Raw genomic sequence first — 17,518 nt, 5'->3', positions numbered from 1 at the left:
GTGTTGCACCAAAATGTCACAAAGAATAAAAAAACTGTGTTCTGCTACTATAACCTGATCATTTAAAAATATAAAGTATAATAGATACACACATTAAAACATTTAAAAGAGATGCTAAAAATGGTGCAACATGAATAAAAAACAGACACATCGCATCCTATTTTTATCATAATGGTACCAACTAACCTGTAGGGTTGTGTTATAATAAGATAAAACAGCCAGAACAAGTGTGCCCGGAGCAGGAAAGGCCTAAAGGAGAAATCCCAAAAACTGCTAATTTGTCTGCTGTGTATCATCATCGATGAGTAAAGCTTTGTGTGTTCACTGTAAACGAGATGATGAGTATTACACACACATGCAGTCAAATATCCAGACACAGATACTGAATTGTGTGCTGCAGATCTCACGTACAAGGATACCACAAGCATGTAGCGACCACAAAGGCCTCTATCACATGTTGAGCAGATACATACCAACACACTGATGTCAGTTTGTTCATCTATTCATCAGAGACGCTGCAGCTGAAGGCCACAGCGAACACAGGCGTCTTTTCTTCTCAGGAATCATTCGCTCGCTGGATCTTCTGACGTCATGAGAGGCTCCGTCAAACTGGCCACACATGATGCTCCAAACACAGCTGGGTCGAACAGAACATCCACCGTTTCTTCTGGAAATGACTTTGGTTAGTTTCAGGAACAACGAGGGTGGAGTTTGTTTAGCAAAAGAAGGCAAGAGTTTATGAGTTTTCTCTCCTCTGAGGATGATCCTCTTTAGACAGTTATATTAACTCCTAATATAACCAAATGTTAACCAAAGAGATGGTGTTTTAGTAAACTAAGATGTTCTAAACGTGTTTTAAGTACTGTTTTTAACTGTATTTAGGATTTAAAGGAACACAGGCTGACACAGCACCTCTGAGGGCATCCTATGTGTATCCGACTGATATAAAAGCATTCATCTGCTCTGCTCTGCTCAGAGCACATCGTTCCTAAAAGTCTGCTGAACTGAATATTGTTTAGATCTTAGCCCAAAGGTGTCACAAACAGCACAAATATGGTATGGGACTGCAGTCAGGTCGTTATTTACAGTTATATCACCGTGATTGTCTTGATATAATAAGACAAATTTGCACATTTTTGCCATTAACAGACACACAGAAAGCACTCCCTGGCTGAACAGTGTGGGCAGCGTAGAAGAAAAGCATCTCTCCTCCTCATGCATTTTCTGTTTGATGCAAGGCATCAGTTACTTTTGATAAAAACATTTAATCCTAATCGCCTGAACTCTCTGTGGGATAAATCTCCTTTACTTTCTTAACATCTGCATCGTGTCCAGTGCAGCATGTGGGAACTGTTTTTCCGTGTTTATGAAGCAGGATAAGAAGAGAGACACAACACTTCCTCTAAGTGGAGACTGAAGGTTGAGCTCAGCCTTCAACACTGCTGTTCACACACCACGCCCCCACAAGTGCAGACTCTGCACTGCAGCCGTCACTCTTCAAATCCCAGCCGAAGTCATCCTCTAAGAGGATCAGATCTATATATACACCCTCCACAGGTAGCCTCCCTGAACACAGAACTAAGCAGATTACTGATAAAAGATTCTGGGAAAACAACCAGTGTGACTCCTCTATATTTAGATCAGGTCATCATAAGGTGCATGTCAGTATTTCCAGTAACATATCAGCTCGTTTGTGCGGTCTTTCACTTTCAGTGGGACATTGTTCGTAAACTAAGTGTTTAATAAATTATAGCCAAAGGTCAACAGCAGGAACGTAGTTAGAGGGCCGTACCCAGCTGAGTGCTTGTGTGCGCGATAGGAAGCCTTTGAGGTGGCGGGATGAATAGTTTGTCTTCCTGGAGCCAGTGTTGCAGGATGGGAGGGGAGCAGGAAGCGAGACGTCAGAGGATCGAGTTAACCAGGAAACGGGCTGCGTGCTGCTGGGGGTGCTGATCCAGATCCAGAGTCCGAGCCAAGCGCCACACAGTTCAGTCTCCTGGCATCTAAAAATATAAAGTGACAAATCTGAGCGTGACACATGCATTTTTCTAATGTGCTCATGAAGCAGACAGGATGGCAGAACCAGGAGAATGAGCACATCCAACAGATTTTGTTTCAATCTGTAGTAGCTTGAAATAATTAGAAGAGATTTAGTAGATAAAAAAATACTCCACGAGCAAGCAAGGAAAAAACAAGATATTTATTTCAGGCTGCAATGACGACAGACATGGTGGCTTTAATAAATTTAGTGACTGTAATACTCATATTTATATCAGAATAGAAAACATCTCAGAAGCTGCTGCCTTTATCTTTTTATATCTTCATCACAAGAGAGCAAAGGCACTCCAAAAAACATGTTTATTCACTTTGATTGATGTAACAAAGTGGCTCCTCAGAAGCGGGTCAAATAAATCAAGTGAATAAAAATACAGATTTAACTGGTTGACCATGTGTCAACTTTATTTAAATACTTACAAGCTCACCTACAGTGTACAGTTAGAAAACTCCCCAAAGACAGTAAAGATACTGGTCAAATGTACAAAGCCATAAAGAAATATATACAAAACAAGGACCAAATCAACATTGATGTTCACACCTGCCATATCTGGAGCTGGGCTTCCTGACACACCTTTAACCGGCCCGACAGAAAGGAGCCAAAAGTGAGTTATTTATTACTCTAAATCAAAAAAGAAGACATCGTCATCTCTCCTCCTGATGTTTGAAGACTGCCTGCATCCACTGAGGTGAGTCGTAATCACAGACCTGCCACATACGTCATGATTCAGTTAAAATATAAGTGAGGAAGTATATTTATCAAAGTATAAAAAGAAAAGAAATAAATTAAAATGATCAACATTGATACACGAGACGGTTGACAACGATCCTGAGAACCTCCACTGTGACCCTTCGGCTACAGATTCTGGGAGTAAAAGCTCACAGCTGCTCGTCCTCGCCTTCATTTCTGACCTGAACGCTCTGGTCTACGGATGAATCCATCAGGGGAGGTGTCCCCCATCCTTACCACCAATGCTTTCAGTGTGCACTTTTCCTGCTATAAGCCTGACGCAGGTGAACATTTGCAGCGACAAGCAAAGCTGAAGCGATAACTTAAAATGCAGTTTATGATTGTCAACGTGCCATCGACCTCCAGTCAAAGTCATTTATAACACAAGGCGGCAAATTATTCTGTTCCTCCGAATGCTTTCAGAGATCAGCAGCGAAGCTCCGAAGGATCACTTCCCGTTCTTCACAAAACAATCATTAAAACAGAAAAAATAACTTAAAGCACAGTAAGTAACCAAAGAATCGGGTCCGATTAAGATGAGAGGACGACGAGTCGACGTACCAAGACTGCCGGACACCAGGATGAAATGTTGGGCAGCAGAGACTAAGAACAACGTCGTTAAACGTCCCTGCAGCGCTCCTGATGCCACGGCTAACCAACAACTATCACCGCAGAGCGTCGTGATCAGTCTGAGCAGCAAAATCTGTTTTCAAACTCCTCCACGAAGGTCACAGCCAGCTTTACCCTCTTAGCTTTAACAAATCTATAAAACAAAGGATCTACAGTAGTGTAGTGGTTACAGAGGCAGTACTGAAAGGTCTCGGGTTGCTTCCTGCAACAACAAAGTCACCTTTTCTTGGTGAGAGATAAATACCTGAAATGAAACTGTGTATCAACAGCCTGGGGAGCTTTAGACATTAAAAAATATTAATACAAGCCTCAAAGAAAACAAGCCGGCAGTGCAAAGAAGTAGAAAAATAAATACTAAAAAAATAAATCAAACACAGAATATAGACGTGGGTTTAGATATTTGCGACTATTTCTCCAGAAAACAGGACATGTAGAGAAACAAAATGTATGCTTTTTTTTATTTGAGAAAGCTTAGCAAAAAAATGATGAGGGTGCTAAAACAGTTGCCTCAGTGCTGCTCGTTTAATCACAGAAACAACATAAATAAGCAGTATTTCGTTGGGAAGAACTGTGGTGGCAAAGAAGGGAGAGCGATTTCATTCATTCTTGCCAAGAGCATTTAGACCCCCCCCTCCCCTCCCTCCAATTATATACAAGTGCAACAGTATAAAGAAGATTTACAGAAACATGAGAGGAACTAAAATAAAAAGGCAACAAAACAAGATGAGAAGCTAAAACGTTCATTCCATATAAATGTGTTTCTGCTGCTGTCTGAAATGAGAGAATACATCTTTTTATACATCAATAAGTTTGCTTAAAATAGAGAATCTAACTTTAAACCTTTCCCATTACCCGAAAGTCTCTGAGACGATCTGAATCCACAACACCGTGGCAAAGTTTGTGTGTGGGGATGAAATAATGTTTTATGTCGATGTGATCACAGAGGTTTGTGGTAACCAGTCTTACAAGGCAGCTGCCCCGGCGATCTTCTGGGTTTCTGGGTGTCCAAAAAATCTTAAAAACGACCCCACCGATTCAGGGTCTCTCGGGTTCTGGGGTAGGTCACTGACAGAAGGGTGAGGCTGTGGGGTCAAAGCCTTTGAAAACGTCCTTCAGAGAGGCGTTATCCTGCTCAGTTGCTGCTTGGTCAGACTGCACCGGGCTGTTTCCTCCAAAGGGGCTGCTTGTCCCTCCAGGCTTGGCGGCCTGCTTAACAACCCCAAACAGAGACGACACCGGCAGGTTGTGGACACCTGCAGGGCCCTGGTCTGAAGCAGCTCCTGGAGCACTCTGACCTCCAGCTGCAGCACCCCCAGCTGCAGCAGACCCCCCCTGGGCCGTGGAATTTGGTGAGGGTGCAGGCTTAGGCCGAGGCCTGTTATAGCTGTTATATCTATCAGTCCCTTGTTCTACGCTTTTCTCCGGCTCAGGTTGGTCCAACGCAGACTTTCGAACAAACAGGGGCTCCTTGGACTTGGGTTTGCTTGTGGAGTCACTGGGTTTGGACTCTGTGCTGGCTGAGTTGGGGGAGTTATTAGAGCCACTGCTGGTACCAGGGCTTCCTGGTTTGTTAGTCCGAGGGTCATACAGACTGATGCTGCTCAGCACACTGGCTCCCCCTGGTGTCCCAGCACCCACACTGCGCCCTGCTCCACCAGAGGAGAGCAGCCTCGGGTCATAGGGGGCGATTGTAGGAGGGGACGAACAAGATGTTGTTGCTGGAGATATGGCGGGAAGAGCGGGAGGCGTGGGTTCTGATGGTTGCTTCAGTGATGACTTCTGTGGCAGGAGACGGGGGTCAGACGCGACTTTGCGGGCTATCCGGGGATCGACAGGCTTTTCTACAGGTGCAGGAGGCATGGGGGGGGACTGACCTAACAGAGAAATAGGGGCAGTGGGGTTACTTAAGAGAGGAGGGGGTGGAGTTTGGGATGGGCTGGAGTTCACAGTCTTCAAGATTCGGGACAGCAGCTCAAAATCTGGGAGGGACGAGGTTGAAGCAGAGGAAGAAGCAGGGGGCTCCACGGAGGGAGCGGGCTGCAGTGGAGGAGGCTGTGAGTGAGGGAGTGATGTGTGGAGCTGCTGCTGAGCTCGAGTCAGACGAGGATCTATGGAGGACACCGGCGGGATGCCTGGTGGGAGAGGGAGGAGGTCCTGCTTTGGGATAGGCAGCGGAAGGAGATCTTCAGGTGACCACGTGACGGTCTTTGAGAAGGCTGGCATGTGAAGAAGAATGTCCTTCTTGATGTGGCTGAACTGCTGCAGCTGGGTGCGTGGGTCTCTCAGAGCCATACCCATGAGCGGGTCCAGAGGAATGGGCACGGGTTTATCCCTTAAAACTCGCTCCGTTTCCTCCTCCTCCGCTGCCGGGGTTGTAAGCGGCGGGGGCTTGTAGACTAGAGGAGGTTCTTGCTTAGACGTTGGAGGCGAGTGCGAGATGGATCCTGCTGAGGTTGCAGCAGCTAGCCTGGCTAACCTCGGGTCTGCAGGTGGCCCAGAAGCTGGAGCTGCTGTGGAGTGAGCGGGGTCGGATGCTTGGCCCGACTCAGTAGCACGAGCCAGACGCGGATCCCGTGGATCCCGTGGATCTCGGACCAGGCGGGGGTTTCCTGGGCGAGACAGAGGGTTGGAAGGAGGAGCCTTCTGGAGACGTGGGTCACTCGGAAGGCTGTCAGATTTCTGAGGAACCTGGGTCTGTTGACGGAGTGTCTTCAAGATGGAGGTCACGCTACCACCGCCATCCTCATCCTCACTGGAATACCAGTTCCCTGAGTCGCCTTGGGAAAGAAAGACAAAATATACTTGACTGACCTTAAAAGAATCCATACAGACATTTTATCAGATATTTCTGCTGACGGTTAATGGGAGCGCCAACAGTCGAGTGTAACAATTACATTAACTAAAAGGGATGGAAGTTGCTAATTACACTTCCTCTTGTTACTGTAAAGGAGAATTAACATATTGTCAGAACTGCCAGATGTACAAGGATCACAAGTACTGGCATTGCGTTGCTGACAGTAATCATCATCTCTGTTTAATCTGAGGGAGGAAATGTTCATTAACAATAGCCAACAAGCCCAAATGTAATCATTATGTGTAACTGTGCAGTTGTTTTTATACTTTAAATGTGCTGCCATTAGTCAACAGTCTGTTCGGACAACATATGAAGCATGTGCACCATAAAAAATGAGAATATATACTTTGTACCCAGAGAGAAGCAGAGGGTTCTCTTTACCTTCAGCATCTTTACTCTTTTCTGCTCCTCCTTCAGCCATCCTGCGAGCTCGTTCCTCCTCCTCCTGCTGCTTCTGCTGGATCCTCATGAACAGGACGCGCTGGGCAGGAGGCAGAAAATCAGGTACAGAGATCCCGCCCTGATTGGCCGGGGCTCCATTAGCTGAGCTCTCTTGGCCACCTGACTGACTGATAAACTTTCCTGCTCCTGCTCTGTCATCCATGCCGGTAAAACCTTGGTAGTTGTCACCTGAGAGGAAACAGCGAGCACTCATTAGTTTAGAAATAAAACTTTGAAATATATTGTGTATCTTTCTGTTAGTTCCCTATGGGCTTTAATTTGCTCTCACCTTCTTGCACCACTCCCTCCATCTTCATACCCTCCTGCTGATTGAAGAAGTTGTTGAAGAAGTTTCCTCCACCCTGGGGGGGGCCTGGAGGCATTGCGCCTCCATGTGGAGGACCTTCACCAGACCCGAATCCTCCCATCATGGGTGGTCCACCGGGCCCAATGCTGGGAGGGCCCTGGTTCATGCCAAGGTTGGGGCCCATGTTCTGCATGTCGGGGGACATCATGCCTGGAGGGGCTGGGAAACGAGGCGGAATGGCACCCGGGGGACCTTGAGGAACGGGAGCTGCCGCTTGAGCCTGGTTGCCACTGGGAGTCTGGCTTCTGGTGCAAAAGGGAAGGTGTGATTAAAAAATTCACACAGACCGGACAAAGAGAAACTAATAATCTCCCTTTTTTTTTAAATGTACTGCTACAATAATGTGTGTTGCATCTATAGCACAAATTAAAGCATTTCTCTTTTCTTGGGATGAATAACAGTAGAGTTGTTGGATCATTTAAACCAAAAACTGCATTAAAACAGCATCTTCTCACAAACATAGTCCCTCCCTGTAGTTTCTCAGATATCTTTCAGTTCACTAATGACTATCTAACAGATGTTAGAGCTATCCTTCAAGATGTGTGGGTAAAGACTAAAACTTTATCTATTTTTCATGTAGAATTTATAAAAATGCTGAATTGTAGAAATGTTGACTTTAAATGTTTGTTTTTGGATCTCTTACCTAACAGCCAGTTTCTGAGCCAGCTGTCCTGTTGGCTGAACTTTAATCTCAAACAATGAGGGAATCTTCTTGCAGCCTCCCCCTCCACCACCAGGAGGTGGGGGACCCATGTGTGGCGGAGGGCCGATGGGATTTGGGGGTAAGCCTCCTTGGAAGGGACTTCCATCAGGACAATGGATAGGTGGACCAACACTGGGGTTGGGTCCGGGGACAGGCACTGGAACTGGGGGACCTTTGCCCACTATGGGGATCTGATTAGGTCCAGAGACACCCCCAAAGTCACCAGGGGGAGGCCCGCCAAATTCTCCACCCCCCATGTTGTTGTCCATGGGAACGGGCCGAGGAGGAGTAGGTAGGAGGCCAACTCCAGGGGGGGGTTTAGGGAGAGGGTCTATCCCTTGCTTCCTCAACTCTTCTACCTCCTTCTCATCCTCAGCTCCGGCCTCTGCATCCTCTGAAAGCATCTGCAAAGCAGGGTCACAGAAAAACTAACTGAATCTGACACAAACAACTTCAGACACTTCAATAACCTGAAAGCCCCAGAATTCAGGTATCTAAACAAATTACAAAAGAAAACTTGATGATCATATACAGTCGCCAGTGGCTGGCTGAGAGGATCCCACCTTGTTGAGCAGCTCCCGGGTGTCGTCATTGAGGTCTTCGTGAGAGAACATACACTCATCTCCATTGACACAGTTCCCCGTGGTGTGGAACAGCTTACAAGGGAATTCACGTATTTTGGGAGTCAAGGAGGAACACATGCAAAAAGATTAATGCAAGCCTGTCATATTTCCAGTTATGGAAAATCTAATCGATGTAACTTCTTACTGGTAAGTAACTTTATCGAATCTCTACCCAAAGAGACAAAATCAATTAAAACAAACACATAATTGTTTATATTCCTACGATTCTCTCGAGCTAATTAAGGATCTCGAAGTAAAGGATATCATGCATGTAAGGACAGTGGTCGGCTCGGGCACAGAATCCAGTGATGTAGAATTTGCACAGCTCCTTCTTCTTTGGCAGCTCAATATCGTGGCTGAAGTTGCAGTGATCCCCCTGGTGGTAGAAAAATTCAATTAAAGGTGCACATTCAGAGGATTCTTCATCTTAAACTCGTTCTTTTTCACAGCTTACTGCTGTCAAACTTTTTCATTCAAACTAAGGCATCCTGAGCTGTGTGACGCTGGGAACGATCTGCGTCCCATTTGAGGTCCAAAACTATGCAAAAAGGTTTTGAGACTGCATTTTAAAAGCAAGTGAATTCAGTAGGTTATGCTTATGTTACACCTGGGGCTGGGCGATAAAACGATATGAAAGAGATATGAAACATGGTCCATAGATTCCGTTCGTCCATCTTTTGACAGACAATACGAACAGCTAATGACAACGAGAGTTCTGCTGCGCTGAACCAATCACGTGGCTGGAATAGAGCCATGCCAGCAGCTAGTCGTGGCGTGTTTGTTTGTGCTGCTGCGGCCGTATAAAAGAAAGAAATGAGTGCTCCACTGGAAGAAACGACGGAAGAAACAGCCCAAGGCGTAAGGGATGTCTGTTGATGACATTGTTGATAAGAAGGGCTGAAAAGTTCAGTGGTGTGGAGGTATTTTGGTTTTTTGAAGTCCGGCACGAAACATATTAGTGTGCACTGCGAATTATGTCGAGCACATGTTCCGACAAAGACAGGGAATAAAAACTCATCTTTTTCATCACCTGAAGCAGCGCCACCCGTTTGAGCACGGAGAATGCAAACTTTTACAAACATAAGTACTAATCTTCCCCCAATAACAACGCCTGTGCAGCAGCAGCAGCAACAGAAGACCAGAGTCTGCTTTATCCAGCGCCGTATGACAGAAGAGACACGCTACCAGTAAGCAGAGTGGAAAATAAGGGGCTCAAGTGGATGCTGAAAGTCATGGACCCGATATATATTGATATCGACTGATATAAAAAAGTTTATTGTGATATGACTTTTCCCCATATCGCCCAGCCCTAGTTACACCTTAAAAAGGTATAAAAGTCACAATATTTCTTATACTAATTGGTATAAATCAGTCAACACACAGGTTTGATGCAAATGTGAAGTAAATTTGAGTCATCCTACCCAGGTGCATCTCCCCTCGATGTAGTATTTGCAGATGGCCTTTCCTTTCTTATCCTGGTGCTTTTCATTCTGATTCCTCCTCCCTATTCCTGGTCCGTCACCTCCAGTGCCGTCCTGAAAGACACAGAACCAGTAAAAACACATTAGCACTAACTGCCTAAACTCAGCGTCAGTACGCTTCAGTGAGATCTGATGTCAACCCCTAAAGTTGTACCCCATTGTCCATGTCTCCGTGGTCATCATCATTCATCATGTCTCCTCTTCCTCTCCCTCTGTTTCGACCTTTTCCTCTAATCATCCCCCGGCCTCCTTTACCTCTGCCTCGCCCGCGGCCTCCTTTACCCCCTGAGGAGAAATTATTAGAGTTAGAGAACCGCTGTACAGCATTCAATCCTTATGTGAAAGAATATGGAATGTATGAAGCATGAAGAAAACTAAAAACACAAACCTCTGCCTCTATCTTTGGACTTTTTGTACTGATTGAGTTCTTTTGAGTAGTCATCGTAGTCATCGTCCCCCATGTTGTCGTAGTCATCATCTCCGTACTGTAAGGACAGTCCCACAGGAAGGGTCAACTTTAGTAACAGCTTCAAACAACTTATGACAGATAAATTATTGGTCATAAGCTGCATGTCTGCCATTAATTTGATTAACTGTTTGAGGTGACTCCTCAGCAACAGTGAGCGTAGCTAAGTATTATTCCATAAGTAGAAAAATTATCTATCTTCCTATGAAGACCACCCTGATTAAATGGGGATTATCGTGACTTCACTAAATAAAGGGGAACAACAAGTTCTTTGTGAGACGCTGAACAAAGTGAGAAGACGATAAGCTTCAATCGGAGCTCAAAAACTCACCTCCATTTCATCTCCGTAGCCTTCGCCATCATCGTTGTCTCCGCCCATCTTTACTCCTCCAATTCGCCCTCCTCGTCCTCTCCCTCCTCCTCTGCCTCTCCTCCCTCCCCTCATTCCTCCGCGACCTCTCAGGCTCTTCATGCGACCTCTGCCCCCTGCAGAGACACAAAGAGGGAAATTAAACAACAGCGAGCCGCGGCGGCAGCAGAGATCAACTGTCTGTAACTTATCGGTGGGATCTGGATTGATTCAACTGCTGCGGACCCACCTCGTCCACCGCGGCCGCCTCCTCCCTCTTTGGCCTTGCGGTACTGGTTAAGCTCTTTTGTGAAATCGTCATAGTCTTCTTCCACCATTTCTTCATCTTCCTCTGGCTCAAAGTTTTCCTCTTCATAGTCATCGTAGCCTCCGTAGCTCTGTTTATCCATCTTCATGTAACCACCTTTCTTTGGGCCGCCATAGCCCCCGTGTGACTGAAACAAAAAGCAACAAATTTCACGGTAATAAAGTACTCTGCTTTCCAAATGAACAAATCTGAGCTCCGGACGAATATCGGGAACTACTGTAAGTGTGCAGAATGCCTGTTTGTCAGACTTACGGGAGGAGGGTACTGAGGACTGTACTCTCTGTACTTCCTCTTCTCACTGGGACTGTAGTCAGAGTCATCACTGAAGTCTGAATGGTCATCATCAGAGGACGCATGACGCTGGGAGAAAGGCGCCCAAACATTAGACAGCAGCAAACGTAAATCATTCTTAAGAAGTGGATAATGGTGAGGGGATTTTCAGCTCCACACGTGCTCGTACTCTTACTTTATGTTTAGATTTGCGTTTCTTCTTCGACCTCCGCTTCTCCCTTTCCCGCTCCTTTTTCCGCTTCCTCTTGCGACGGTGGGATCTCTCATCGTCTGACTCGCTGCTGGCGTGGCGCTCCTTGCTTCGCCGAGGCCTCTCCGCTGTCCCTTCCCCTCCCGCCTCCCCTCCTCCACCTGCTTCATCTAAACCGTCTCCACCTTGTACCGCTGCAGCAGCCACACCTCCGCCCACTTCCTCCTCTTCCACTTCTCCCCCATCATCTTCCAACTCGCCCTCCTCCAGTTCTCCATCTTCTGGCCTGTACAGAAAACCCAGCACGTGGAAAACCATCACATATATGCATGTGCGCAAAGGCATGCGTACTTTTAATCGTCTTCCAGCCATTTGTCACGTTTTAGGACACCAATTTAAAACAACAAACATGAAATACTGATGCAACGGCAAATAAATGACATGAAAAACGAGTACAGAGACATGGTCAATCTAACGACGAACCCTTTTTAGTTTAGTTTATGGTGGAAGCAGAACTAATCTACAGCACTGCTAATTTAGTTTCCTGTGCCACAAGTCCACGAGGGTTCAATGAATAATACAAAGAAATTCAAGCTTAAACACAGGTTGGAAATAAATACGAAATAATGCAAATAATATATAAAAACTAGGCTCAGGGCAGTCTGTGAATTTGTGATGTAATATCTGAATTCTGGTGGCCAAAAGAAATTATTTTCAAACTTTATCTGATTTAATCTCTTTCCTGCACAGCACGGTGAGCTTTTATCTGTTTTATTGTGAGATAACACCTGAGATGAGAAAATATTTGACTCCAGAAACTACGCACTCTGGTTTGAAATGAATGTTGGGAGTTATTAGAGATTGTTTTCCGTGACTCTACGAGTGTATTTACATGGCGTCTGTTTAAACGACAGCACAAAGCTTCGGATATAAGTCCCTTCAAATAGCGTCAATAAAAAATATCTACAGTGGCCTCATAGGTCAGCCAAACTGATGACAGGGACCACAAAACGTGGATTAATCAACTACCTTCATATAAGCTCACACACCTTATTGTAAGCATCTAATTGATATGATCAGCCAAAGAAACGCTGTCAGCACAAAGGACCGTGACCCCGTTTTCAAAATGTCAAAAACGGTGCAACATCTATGATGGAGATCAGCAGCCTTCAGATCAGGCCAACACAAGCATATCAGCAATTCTGTGTTCTTTAGGTGAATTGTGTTAAATCAGTGCTCATCCAGACACACAGTCAAGGTGAAACCACCAAAACACCAGGGTGGAAAGAGATCCTATTCTTACACCGGACTGGAGGGGCGGACGGGGGTTTAATGATACGGTGTTATTGTGGCCAACTGCTGGGCCAGAGTCCAGACATGACAGAGATCCGTCTAACTCCTCAAAATGTCATTAAAATCCGAACCACAACCAACTTCTGACCACACATGCTCTTTGCATGCAGAAGACTGGTGTTTATGTCAAAGGCAAAAGGAGCAAAGTTTAAAAACAACAAAGATACAAGGTATTAATCCCCAGCTATTTGAGTAGCAATGTTGCAGCTCTCCCACAGAAGCCAACACCCAAAGTAGGTTAGCAAGTATTGTCTGCAGCAGGCTGCGGCTGAGACCTGAGGCCTGATCGATTCGGAGAGGCTTCATTCACAGAAACGACTGCCTGACAAGACTTGACAACTCAAAGACAGGTTTCGTCTTACTGTATATGCAGAGCAGGTGGTGCATTCGCTTGTGAGGCAAGAACTAAACTAAACCACATCCTAAACGGATCAGCTTCCTCAAAACAATCAATTTTTTTAAATCTTTGCTCAGTCTTGTTTAAACCTCAGAAACACAGTCACCAGTAAAAGGAAATTTAAATCAAGTCTACAGCTATGATTCCTGACAGAAAATGCTACAATCAGATCACTTCAGAGGTGGAGAACACTGCTGAGGCTGTCAGGGGCCTCCTTTTTTTATTTGGACAATTTTGCTATTTAAGTTTAAAGTTTTAGGCTAAAAAACATTCTCAAAATGACCAAGTAAACAGGCTTTGTTTAAGAACAGGTGTCAATATACAGCCTAGTGTTGATCCCCAGCCCAAACTAAGTTATCTACTGTTTGTTAATTTGCACAATCCAGAACAAACAATAAAATCTGACGTCATATTTTGGTCTTATTTGATGTTTTTAAAGGGGAAAAAACTCCTCAACTATGCATGTTGTTTAAGAAATAGCAGAGTTACTTTTACCTCAGCTAAATAGTAGTTATATTCAGTCTTTTCTGATATAATATAAGTATATATAGTATAATATAGTATAATACCTCAAAGCAGAAGCTTATAAATATATATATATATATATATATATATATATAGAGCAACAATCCTAGTCTTTTTCCACACTAAACACCGTCTCTGAATCCAAAGCCAACTCAGGAGTATCATCTCAGTACCCAAATCACTCTTCCACTGGCACAGAGGCCAGACACAAGGAAACCTCTCATGTCACAGTGGAAGGCTCTCTTATCATATATTAGCACAGGAATTTGGCTGCATTATAGAAACAGGTTGTTGCAAATAGGGAGGGGGCGGATGGCAGGAATTCACTATGGACAGAAGCTGGTGGCCTCTGTGGCCTGTCGAAATGTTATACACACATCACCTGCTGCCAACAATGTGCCAGTTAGGGGAAAAACTAGAAATGCAAACAAACACCACCCAGACATCTCAATACTCAAATAATCCCAACAGGTCAGGTCAGCAGAAACTCTCAAGTTAATACTGCTCTTATCTACCAAGAAAAACTTCAAGCTAAACAGACCAATCCAGAGGGAAAACTGTTATTTACTACACGAGACCCTACTTAGAGAAGCACAGAGAAGTCTAGGTCTATGCCATCCATGTAAAATATACCAAAAAGCTTCCATTTATATCCATGAACACTCCATTAAATCTATTAAAACACCTTACTAGCACACAGCTGTGAGAAGTTCAACAGAGAACATGATTATTCTGCTCAGCTAAGGCTTTACCATGCATTATGGTACATTATTAGCTCAGTGGATGAGTCCATAACTCCATTAATTATATAAGCAAAGGGCCATGATTAAAATGGGGAATACTTACTGTGACAGGTTTTCTTCACATTTTGCATTCAAAACCATTGAGATCAAGTTTTTCCCTAACCTTTTAGGGGCACTAGTGGGGTTTGTGGGACTTGGAAGTGGGGCCAACTATTTAGAGCAAATTTGCCAGTTGGGTACTGTGGAAAAGGGAACTTTGTGTTTGACTTGAAACACTTCTGGGATGCTTTGCAGACGTTTTAAACATTTGAGGGACTTTTGTGGATGTTTGGGACGAGGCAGTGTGGGCTCGACTGTGAATAAAGGGGACATGTTAAAACAAACATCCATCACGTATCGATCACTCGTACAATTAAAAATTAAAATACATAGCTAACCCTTAAGTCTTATGGCGAACTCGTAAAGCTTTAAGGAGCTAAAATAAGCTTCCTTATAAAAAAGTGCGTAGTTAATTTAATGACAGCTGCTTCGCACGCCAAACGAAACCGTTTTTTTATGAATTATGAGATTAATTAAAAGCCTAAAGTGACCAGGTATCCTTCGTGTTGCTTTAAAAATTATAGTTATCGCTACAATAAATAAATAATTCGGCGTCTATATTCACTTATAACCGTAAAATTCCATCGACAAAGTTATTAGCCGTTAGCTTAGCCTTTATCGAGTTACCAACTGCATTCGTTGGCAACATTAGCTAACAAGCTAGCGTTAGCATGTTAGCTTTCGAACAGGCCCACGGTTGGCAAAAGACAATCGCTTGGATTTTTTTTTTTTTTCACCTGCGATATTTCAGCAATTGTCATCACACGCACACAAACAATTAAACTAACGTTAATTTGTGTACGGCTCTTAACAATGGGCAAGTAACTAACCGATGCTTTATAATCGTTGAACTGGCAATATGGAAATGAAAGTATAAATGATGAGCTGTTTCGATCTAATCTTTTTCCATTAGACAAGTTCGCTTCAGTCGATTGATCGTTGACTGTGACAATGTAATAAAAAACAGGGAATAACGTTATTCCAGGTGCTTTTAGGCCTCCAAGTTGGCGTTGTCGTGTCAACATGGCCGTTCTCTTTACCTCTGTACTCGTTTTCCAGAAAAGGCGAGTTTAATCCCTTTGACAGAAAAAAAGAAAAATAAACCCCGGGCTTTTGTGTAAAAGCACAGGACAAATAAATAATTTCATTTAAATATGATTGTAGAATTACTCGACCTTTCGTCAGTCAGGAGACTGTTGTGTTCGTGGTTGGTAGTTGGGGAGTTTGGATGGACAGTCATGCTTTCCACAGCCATTTCCTCTACCTACATTGAGGTGCAAAAAATTACAAGTCGACACTGTAATCTACTGGCTTATGCGTCACTTCACTAGGATCTACTTGTTTTTGTTTTAGGAAGAGATTCAGTTCATAGAAGGCAACTCTCCACTACAGTTGTAAGAGAAATTTGCTGAAATTGAATCCTGACGTTCTCCGTCCTACTGTAGCGATGTGAAATGACGACTGACAAACTTAAAATGGCCGACAGTCTTCTCCAAAGTGAAAGGGGGCGGGCTTTCCGAGGGGAAGATTATGACGCGACACCTCACGGAAATTACCGAGGCACAAAGCCTTGGTATAATTTGAGTCCTGAGTTTGACTCGCAGGCGCAGATGCTGGTTAAATTGAAATAAGGAGGATTTGATCAGAAAATCTCTTAAAAGCTGTAAATGACTAAACACGAATTATATTTAAAGTGTTTCACATGAACGGTCTGAAACACGATTACAATAAATGCAATCTGCACAGCCACAAAATTGAACTTCCACATTTTATTGGTTGCTAAACATCTTTAACAGACTTTTACCACAATTTTTATTTATTAGATCTTGGTTTTTAAATAAACAATAAATAATAACAGGGAGACAGATTTCTATCTAGCTAGTTTTCTTCTGCATTGATGGATGGTACTGTCCTCTAAGTGTCAGTACTCTGCAAGTGGATGATATTGATAACACAAAAGATGGGTGTCATGGGAGAGTGCCGCCCAGACATAAATCTTGTTAGGATACAGAAATAATGGAAAGTATCACCTGTTAAAGACGTAGATCTCAGAATATATGTGTGATCAGTGAATAGCTAGTACAGAGCAAGGTCTTTCTCCCTTTTCAATATTAAAGAGATAATGGCCCTCGACAGGGTTAAATATTCTAAGCGCTTTGAGTGGTCAGCTAGACTAGAAAAGCGCTATACAAGTACAAGTCCATTTACCATTTACCATTTAAAGATGGTTAAAAAAAAACATTTAAGGACTTGTGAAAATCTGACCACACTTACACTAAGCTGTGATGTGGGTGTACAGCACTGAAGGTACAGATGTTCAATAAATATTCTAGAAAACATCCCTCAGAGATTTAGTCTCAATCTTGTCCCTTGTGGGAATATTCTCCAGTGTTTCCGCTGCTAAAGGACATAACCAAGGAAGCACTGATGCTCCAGTCTCTGAATTTAGAAAATTCAAACAGCCCTCATCATGGTTGCTACTCAGATATTTCTACTCACTGAAGAACCTTCCAAAGCAAAAAGCCTATTTGATCGGGTGTATTGTGTCTGGACATTCAGGTAAACAGATCTCCTCTTATGTCTTTTTAAAACTGGCACTCAAGTGTTTGAAGAGGTCATATAAATCTCACTAAAATGAAAATAAAGAAAGACTAACAACACCTGTACTGTGTATATTCCATTAAGTCTGGAATGCTATCTATTTTGTGCAAGTTATTTATTTTGCTGATTTTATTCAAAAGACTGTGTTTTTGTAATTGATCACGTGATCAAATCAATAATTTCAAATGTTATTATCAAGGTAAAGAATCGTTTTAAAAAGCACATTGATATGTAGCGAATATTTTTATCATTGTCGAATCAATTTCCATTCACAAAAACATCCTGACATATA

General features: G+C 43.6%; 1 protein-coding gene across 3 annotated transcripts; it reads right to left on the bottom strand.

Annotated features, from left to right (window-relative positions):
* Positions 1-2,185: 2,185 nt before the first annotated feature.
* zc3h4 (zinc finger CCCH-type containing 4) lies at positions 2,186-16,105 on the bottom strand. 3 transcript variants are annotated; one of them, XM_072392067.1, is made up of 14 exons: positions 15,801-16,105; positions 11,494-11,794; positions 11,280-11,387; positions 10,950-11,154; positions 10,682-10,836; positions 10,273-10,369; positions 10,039-10,169; positions 9,825-9,938; positions 8,668-8,779; positions 8,344-8,453; positions 7,721-8,184; positions 7,000-7,322; positions 6,651-6,899; positions 2,186-6,192 (listed from the first exon to the last, which is right to left on the bottom strand). In XM_072392067.1, the coding sequence occupies exons 1-14, from the start codon at positions 15,878-15,880 to the stop codon at positions 4,478-4,480; spliced, it is 4,164 nt and encodes a 1,387-aa protein (XP_072248168.1). In that variant the 5' UTR covers positions 15,881-16,105; the 3' UTR covers positions 2,186-4,477. The 3 variants fall into 3 exon arrangements, with proteins under 3 accessions (XP_072248168.1, XP_072248169.1, XP_072248170.1); XM_072392068.1 differs by having other exon boundaries at positions 7,000-7,319; XM_072392069.1 differs by lacking the exon at positions 15,801-16,105 and adding an exon at positions 14,630-15,766.
* Positions 16,106-17,518: the final 1,413 nt, after the last annotated feature.

This window comes from Leuresthes tenuis, unplaced genomic scaffold, assembly GCF_036924035.1.
Source record: "Leuresthes tenuis unplaced genomic scaffold, fLeuTen1.0.hap1 SCAF_9, whole genome shotgun sequence".
Lineage (NCBI taxonomy): Eukaryota > Metazoa > Chordata > Actinopteri > Atheriniformes > Atherinopsidae > Leuresthes > Leuresthes tenuis.
The sequence above is the reverse complement of the archived record's forward strand: the minus strand, read 5'-3'. Positions and strand labels throughout refer to the sequence as shown.

Bases quoted from the DNA above. Each gene is read 5' to 3' on its own strand.
- zc3h4 (XM_072392067.1), bottom strand. From the start codon at position 15,880: ATGGCTGTGGAAAGCATGACTGTCCATCCAAACTCCCCAACTACCAAC. The intron at 10,370-10,681 runs GTGAGTTTTTGA...CTGTCCTTACAG, and splicing joins GCTACGGAGATGAAATGGAG to TACGGAGATGATGACTACGA. The intron at 8,780-9,824 runs GTAGGATGACTC...TTCTACCACCAG, and splicing joins TCGAGGGGAGATGCACCTGG to GGGGATCACTGCAACTTCAG.